Source organism: Elaeis guineensis, chromosome 13 (assembly GCF_000442705.2).
Source record: "Elaeis guineensis isolate ETL-2024a chromosome 13, EG11, whole genome shotgun sequence".
Classification (NCBI taxonomy): domain Eukaryota; kingdom Viridiplantae; phylum Streptophyta; class Magnoliopsida; order Arecales; family Arecaceae; genus Elaeis; species Elaeis guineensis.
The window spans coordinates 7069608-7078280 of record NC_026005.2 but is presented as its reverse complement, the minus strand read 5'-3'; the positions used below and the strand labels follow the sequence as shown (position 1 = coordinate 7078280).

General features: G+C 38.6%; 1 protein-coding gene across 1 annotated transcript; it reads left to right on the top strand.

Annotated features, from left to right (window-relative positions):
* The first annotated feature begins 1935 nt into the window (after positions 1–1935).
* Positions 1936–2850, top strand: LOC105056845 (PLAT domain-containing protein 3). The gene is made up of 2 exons (XM_010939180.3): positions 1936–2165; positions 2237–2850. The coding sequence occupies exons 1-2, from the start codon at positions 2073–2075 to the stop codon at positions 2729–2731; spliced, it is 588 nt and encodes a 195-aa protein (XP_010937482.1). The 5' UTR covers positions 1936–2072; the 3' UTR covers positions 2732–2850.
* Positions 2851–8673: the final 5823 nt, after the last annotated feature.

The window sequence follows — 8673 nt, the reverse complement described above, 5'->3', positions numbered from 1 at the left end:
AGAGATTTTACGTGACAAAAATATAATTCTCGAAACATGTGGCACGTGGATGTACTTTTTAGATCCCACATGGTTTCATATGTCCCGCCGGAACAGAAGGATGGATTACCTATTACCACCAAATGCTTGTATTCTGTTTTGATGGGATTTTTGGACTGAATTCCTGTAGTTTGGGTGCGCCTCCTCGCAATTGAGAAACGGAACAACGCCTTATAATATTAACGATGCTAGCTTAAGGCATGTTTCTTTCTTCGTAACTACTGAAAGTTAGCCCTCATGATTCTGAATTTTCTTTTATAAAATTCTTAAATCATCCCAAAAAAATAAAAAAGATAGAATTTGATTTCAGACAAGGACTAAGGGAGGAGAGGAAACTAAGAAAGTTTCAAGTTGGTAAGCAAGACATCTAATGCTATTTTCATACTCTCCATCTCATTCTCTCCATACTAGTTGCAAATATGTTATTCAATAGATATTTTAAATTATACTTATTACTAGCAATAATTTAAATATCTTTATATATATATATATATATAAACATTACATCATTTATCTTGAAAAATAATCAACAGACTGGGCCAGAATCTAAGTTCTCTATAGTGAAACAAAGATATAATTTCAACACAGGTCCTCGGATTCAGCTTTTGAGAATCGAAATACAGATACTTCTAATACATAAGTATAAATAAATAAATAAATATAATTTTATTTTTTGATAAAAAAGATTATTTTTTAACAAAAAATATATAAAAATAATTATGATGCGGATGCTATGTGCTCAAAATATGAAAATGATCTCCCTATATACAAGAGTAATACCGTGCATATCTAATCTTCTCTATCTCAAATCTTATGGTGGCAAAAATATTGTGCACTAACAAATCTTTTAAGCTTCCAAGAATCAACAATAAGAAAATGTATCAAACTATCTAAAGTTTTCATCCATGGTAAGAGCCCTGATTCATAATTTTTCTTGGTTTGATAGCGACCTATAGGTGAGTCTAATTAGTATGTTGCTGAGATTTGATCAAATAGTAAACCTATCTTTTAGTTGAATTTCATTTACTCTTCAATTGGATTCGATGCGAATGCTTTCCACCAAGACCTCTTTCATGCTTGTTTAAGGCTAATTTATCTCTACTATTTTTCTTAGAGTCTAGTTGGTTAAAGATAATCTAGCATGAAAAAATAAATTTCATATTCGATTATCATGTCTGATATAAAAAATAAAATAGAGATGGTAAAAAAAAAATTAATGAATCTCATATTTTTTTTTTGGAGAGAAAAGATAAAATAAATACTATAGGATCAAAATTAGTATTTGATAAATTTTTGAGTGATGATAATTTATATTTGATAAAAATATCTTCAATAAAACTAGATATATAATTATTGAATTTATTCTAATATCTTTTCAAATTTATTTAATAAAAATTTTTTACAAAAAAAAAATTAAAATAAAAATGACATTATACAAAGAATTTTTTGATTGCAGTCATTGTATAAAAATTAATTGGAGATAACAAGACTATCTTAATATTAAAAAATTATTTTGTGTTACATAATGTGTTTATAAATTTCATCATATTTTTATAAAGATTACTTTCAATCAAATATAATAATTTTTTTATTATTAAAAATCAATCAAATATAATAAAAATTAATTTTATTTATAATTATTTTTAATAAATAATTTTTATAATATATTAAATTATTTTATAATTTGACACACTTCAATCAAACGGACCATCGGTCTGGGAAACTTAATCCCTACTACGTTTGGAACTGAACAATAATCCCTGCTATACTGGCTCCAAGGAGCAAACCAGGGGTGCAGGAAACTTAATGATCACCCTCATAACACCGTAACCAAATGCCGATAAAATCCCAGGAATATCCCGCCTCCCGCACAAAGTCCTCATTAATAATATCCACCAATTGTATTCATACCATTGGGACATCGCTAGCTGCACCCGGACCCCACCACTTCCTTTCTTTTTATCATCTCCCCACACCCTCAGTCACCCCCAAATCCCCTCCCCTTTCTCCACCGCCATCACAAAGAAGAGAAGATGATGAAAGGGACCAAGAAAGCCATCTTCCTTTTCCTCCTCCTCTCCTCTCTGGTCATCATCTCCCACTGCGTCACCCCCCTCACAATAAAAGTAAGTATCCGTCTATCGTCATCTATTTACCATCCTATCCTCCTAACTCTTTTCTTCTCTCTTGTTAACAGCCCGTGAACCGGGATGATGATGAGTACCAGTGCGTGTATACGGTGTACATCAGGACGGGGTCCATCTGGAAGGGTGGCACGGACTCGGTGATCAGCCTCGTCCTCGCCGGATCGGACGGCTGGGGCGTGGCCATCACGGACATCGAGTCGTGGGGCGGCATCATGGAGGCCGGCCACAACTACTTCGAGAGGGGCAACCTCGACATCTTCAGCGGCCGGGGACCGTGCCTTTCGACCCCGCCGTGCTGGATGAATCTGACCTCAGATGGGAGCGGGTCCCACCACGGGTGGTATTGCAACTACGTGGAGGTCACAACCACAGGTCCCCATATGGGGTGCGCCCAGCAGCTGTTCACCGTCGAGCAGTGGCTCGCCACCGACGCCGCGCCCTACCAGCTCTACGCCACCCGCGACTCCTGCACCGGGCGCGGAAATGCCGAGGAGGAGCCGAAGATCGGCGATCGGATCGGCCGACACGTGACGCACGTGGCATGAGATCTCAGCTGAGTTTTGGTTGGCCGTGTTGCGATTTGTCCTGTGTGGTTTTAAGCTTTGTTAATTATGAGCTACCTGTCGATTAGTAAAATAAATGGCTGAGCGGTGATCTTATTTTACGATTTGTTTTTTTTATGTTTTTGTGCAATTGCGAGGGATGATCTGAGCCGCTTATGTGACGGTGGTTGTGCTGATCTGGTGATCTGGACCGTTGGACAGGGATAGGGACGAGCTGATCTCATCTAGGGAAGGAAACGAGTTTCTCTTTGAGTTTTCTCTTTTTTTTTTTTCCCCTCCTCTCTAGAAATTAGGCTAAAGAGACTTGGCACCTAAGCCACCAGATTTATGTCTTTAATAGGTTTGATTTAAAAAAAATTGATATTCCATTACCGGATTTGAATCCGGGTGCTCTGGGTAAAAGCGAGGTGTCCTAACCGGCCTCGGCGGGAGTGGATGGCGATTTTCTTTAAGCATTATCCACATGCGATTCTTCGAAGAGGACATGTGGCCCCAATGTTGTCGTTTTGTTCTCGGAGGGTTGCATGATGCTTTTGGATCCCCCATTCTTGAGTTTCGCAAGATGCCACGTTCTACTTATTTTTGACCGCTAATCGATTGCAGCACCTGCAGAGAAACTGTGGCCGCTATGGGAGGATTAGTGACTCAGTAAAAAAAAATGTTATAATAGAGAGAGAGAGAGAGAGAGAGGTTAGTAGATCCAGATGCGACAATTATTTTTATTTCAGCACAAATCGTAAGGGGACGACCAACAACGCAAGAAAGAGCAGAGGATGGCTGAAAATAAAAATCTCGGTGGCGAGCATGATGGCAACCCAGTCAGCAGTCTGGTTCCTCAGGCGATAGATATGAGTAGCCTGAAAAGCCAATAAGCATCTCCTATAATAAAGGATTCAGAAAGCCATTAAGAGAAGATGCGGTAACCCAAGGTAAAACTATGGCCGAGTCTTCTTCCATTCATATCTAGTTTGCATGGGATATGTTGCCGCAAAGTTCTAGATTGGTGTGGCAGAGGCCCATAAGAGAGTGAGGTCTGATGATGGATTGGAGTGTCTTCGTCTTAGAGCATTTGAAAAAAAAAAATTATATTTATTAAAAAATTTTTGATAAAATATTTTTTAATGCTTAAGTTAGAATTTGAGATTAATAAAAAATAAAAGAAGTGAGAGCTTTCTTTTCTCTAAAGAAACGACTTATCTGAAGATCATCTTTCCTTTTTTTTTTATATATATAAAAAGAGAGCAATTGACCATTATTGCTGAGTCTAGTAACGAAATTGGAGAATATGCACCCATTTAATTGAAGATCGTGAGCGGCCATGACGCATGCTAAAGTAGGCACACGATCGTGAGTGTTGATTACGTGCACCATTCATAGGCATTATGCATTATAATCCAGTCCACATGCATAAAGTTAAAGGAGACTATTTTGAGACTCTCAGAGATTCCATAGGTGCTAAGCTATCGGTCGAGCAAATCGATCATTGGTGAAATGCTGAGGTGGAACCTCGATCAAATTCGAGGTCAAACGAATGTACAAAATCATTGGTCTCAAGATTGGCCTGCAATCGATATCAAGAGGCTGGCTTGATAGAGGAACTATCCAGTTATTCAGGATCTTCCATGCAAGGGCTCTATAGTAGGGTCTCTGATGTTAGTAAAAGTTTTCTCAGTTCTAACATATTCTTTTTTAATAACATAACCGTAATGTTGAGCTTCCAAGTTGCCTGTGCAATGGATATATAGAAGTAGTGAGATTCCTCCTTATCCAAAGGTCAAGCTGGGCTAGATAAGAGAATGATTCACTCCCCCAACATTTATCCTCAATTCTTGAGCCCGAAGTAACCTAATGACTTCACACGAAGGGAGTAGTCGATTGGTGAAGCCATTCTCAAGTTGTCTGGAGTTTTTAGAGTAAAATTCTACCCGATGGAAGTCGATGGCTTCATACTTAATATCATACCTTGGGGATCGTGTGAAATGTTCTAGATCTGAAATTACAATGGTGCCTTAGGTGAGATGTCATACTAATATGATGCGAGAATTAAGACGGCATGCTAAAAAGATTTGATTTGAGGATCTGGGGAACCTTAGGCCATCATAGGTCGACACATGGCAAAATCTAGTGGGTTGAGTGTTGTGATGTGCAAATCGAACCATTGATCCTATATTGCTATCAGGCGGCACATCGCCGCAATTAATGCAAATGGATGTAGTCATTTTGGTGGTCAACACATGTCAAGATCCTAATATCAATATGTTGAACCATCGTACTGATCTCAACCATAGGTAAAAATATAAATAGGCCTTCACTTTCCTTTATTTTTACTTCTATTTTTTAGTTGAGTTTTTTTTAGCTCTGCCGCTGCTGCTAGAGTACTCTTCACTACTGCCTACACTGCTATCTTCTCCTGCTCCGACCTGACCAACTGACGTCCGATTGATCCCCTTGTCTTCCTTCTTTGTTGATAATTTTTCTTTAGTTTTCATCTTATTTTCTTAGTTTTTTCCTTCAATTTTCCTCTCGATCTTTTTTTTCAATCTTTATCCTTCAATTTCTACCCTTTTTCTTGGGATGGCCAACATTCTCGATCATCCCCTCCTTGGGTTGGGTCCGAGGTCATTCCTTAGGCCACTATTGTATCGGGCTCCTCATCCCAACCCGAATCTCCTGATTCTCAGCACTCGGATAATCTTATGCATGGGTTCAAGAGCTTCTACGAGCCAGCCAATAAGGAGTCGACCATCACTGAATCTGATCTAAGAAAGTTTTGGACTTAGTATTTTATTCCTTCTATCTTCCATCTGGAGGTGCTTGATCGGGATGACTGGGTCACCAATCTTCTAGAGAGATACCTCAGGATCTACGAGGGAGTTGGCCTCCATTTTTCTTTTCATCCCTTCATCAGTAATCTTTTTGACTTTTACAATGCTCTCCTAGCTCAAATTACTCCAAACTCAATTCGGATAATTATCATCTTCATCATTCTCTGTGATCTTATTTGGATTGTGCCAAGATGCCCACTCTTTAGGGTGTCATTTATCCTAAAGAGGCACCCCTATGAAATGGGATGATAGTACTTCTTTCCTCGAGGAAGCTGTAGGTTCATCATGGGTGTTGCCCGGCTAAGCAACCCAAGAGGGGGTTGGAGTTGGAATAAATGTTTCTCATAATGAATACTTCAATCTTTTTGAAGGATGTCTCTCTTGGATTCTTGATTTATTTTCTCTCCTTTTGGAAGCCTTCATAGCCTCAATAAATATCAAAAAATCAATATTAGCCATTTAGAACCGTTGATGAGTGATTGAATAGCATTAAATGCATCTTTTGGATTAAAAAATTAGTTATTATGGCTTGACAGGACCTAAGGATCGACATACAGGGTGCCTCCTAAGAAAAAATAGAGAAGGTGCTCTCTGTTTGCACCTTGTGGCATAATAGAGGTTGACCCTGGGGTCACCCACTATGACATGCCAAGCGTGCAATGCATGCTAACATTCCAAAATGGAAAAGAATGACCTTGGGAATGCCCCCTAAACTCTAAGGGTCAGCCCTTAATGCCCAGATTGCTGATTTTTCATGTTTTTGACCTTCGAACATCACAAAATTACTTTCTATCTATTTGAAGTCCTCTTTTTTATGCTTTTTAAACTTTCAAATGCCATAACTTTTGTCTCCAACTTGAAAAATTTAAATCTTTGACCTTCTTCATGCATCTTTAATCGCTCATACTTCTTAGACTATCCTAAAAGCAAATATTTAAAATTTTTCAAAGACATATAGCTATTAGTACCCTTCTCAAATATTTTATAATTATCAAAATAATTCTTAGATCAACAATTTCTCTTTTTTTAATGATGACAAAAAATTGAGTATAAGTAGAATAATGCAAGTAAAGCATCAAATCATATATAAGTATATCAAATTGAAGAATTGTATTAGAGCGTGTGTTTTAAACAAATATATTAGAGCATTTGGAAATTTTGAGACAATGTACTAGAGAATACAAATCATATAAGAGCCTATTGTATCAGAGCATAGTATCAAGGCATACAAATGTTATAGCAAAAGCCAAGTGACAACATAGATAAAATGATCAAGTATCAAAGCAAAAAATCAAGCAAGATGATTAAGCATCAGAGCAAATATTTAAGCTAATACTTTTAATAAAACATTAAGGAACCCCATCCCAAAATTGGCATCAAAGAAAAACAAAAAAATCCAAACCAAAATCAAGTAGAAATTCCAAAAGCATTAAACATATCAAGAATAGATTTCTGCTTATATCAAACATAATATATCTACTCCCCCTTTTTGCATCATCAAAAAGGATAAGTCAAATGTACTTCATAAGCCATGCACAAAATATCTATTGCTCAAATTATAAGATAAAGTCATCCATAAGCAAAATGTACGAGTAATATCAGTCATAAGCATATCGTGCTACATCAGACAATATATATTAAAGGTCACACCAGCCATAATACATAATGTCACAAACAAATCACAAAACAAAATACAAGCAAACACCAATAACAAAAGTATGAAAGGTCCTAGTCCTCATCTGATGAAGAAGATATCTCCTGATGAACATAAGCTTTGGATGAGGAACCGCCATGTTGACTTCTAGTCCTGCTAGAAGGTCCAGCTCCGACAGAAGGATGAAAAGGTCCAGAGGAAGAGGGCTGGAACGGCTGGTAGGAGGTCTGAGTAGGCTGACTTGAGGGCTTGAAAGTAGGGGTAGGAGTTCTAAGAATAATGTAGGCTCTGAGTGAATCAAGCTGAGCAACCAGCTTTTCCATGGATTGCAAAAGAGATGTGATCCCAGTAGTGACAAAGTCATTGGAGCCTCTCACCTCCTCTCTCAGCTGCCCAGTCGCTGACTCAATCATCTCCCACAGCCTCGCTACCTCGACTGTCAACTTGGATGGGTGAATGGCGTCATCAGTTCTCGGTCTAGCTGACCATGATAGTCTCTTCATCTCTCTCTTTATATCAAAAACTCTATTACTAAGTCTAGCAACCATAGAGTCAAGCTGCTCAACCCTCATGCTTAGCTCAGAGATCAGCTGTGTAATAGTAGAGATGTGGGATATCATAGACATGCCAGCTGAAGGGGTCACATAAGAACTCTCCCCTTGAGTCGCGCTTTGAGCCGCTAGAAGAACACCCACCACTTGCTTTGAGATTGCCCGAACCTGATCATCGTCCAACCTAAAAAGGGAATGCTGAGAACTGCTTGCAGGCTGAGGTGGTTGGGGCTCAAATTGAAAAGCCTCGGTAGAATCTTTGTCAACAGCATCAAAAGGACCCGTCCCATGCTTAGTAGGTAGATAAACCTTCTGGCTCGATCCAGACTCTTTAGGAGGCGAAGATGGTCCCTCACCCTTAGCTCTATCATCATCATCATCCTCATTCTCACCAGCTCTATCTACTCCTCTATACTTGATCCAACAACCATTTACTTTACTAAAACCCATCCGACGTAGAGAATGGTCATTGTATGTATCTGTATGTGCCAAACGACTCGTAGCCTCATCCTTAAAACTAACACCAAACCATCTGAACACGTGGGTAAGAGCCATCCCATAGGGCAGTGGGGCCTTGGACCGACCCACGGCCTCGCGCATTGCTATAAATATAAGAGCAGGAAGATTCAAAGGAATCTCACGAATAATATGATACATAACACAGATATCCCGCTCAGAAATAAAATCATATCTTCCCGCCCTAGGGAAAAAGATTTTATTAACAATATGGTGGAGTAGTCTCATCTCCACACTAAGATGTTTTGCCTCAATTTTTTCTAATTCTCCTACATCCTCTCTATCAATAATGCACTGCAAACCAACAAATCTCTGATCTAACTCATCAGTGTCTGCTCCCTCATAAGGCATGTGCAAAATGCCTCCAAAAGTACGAGC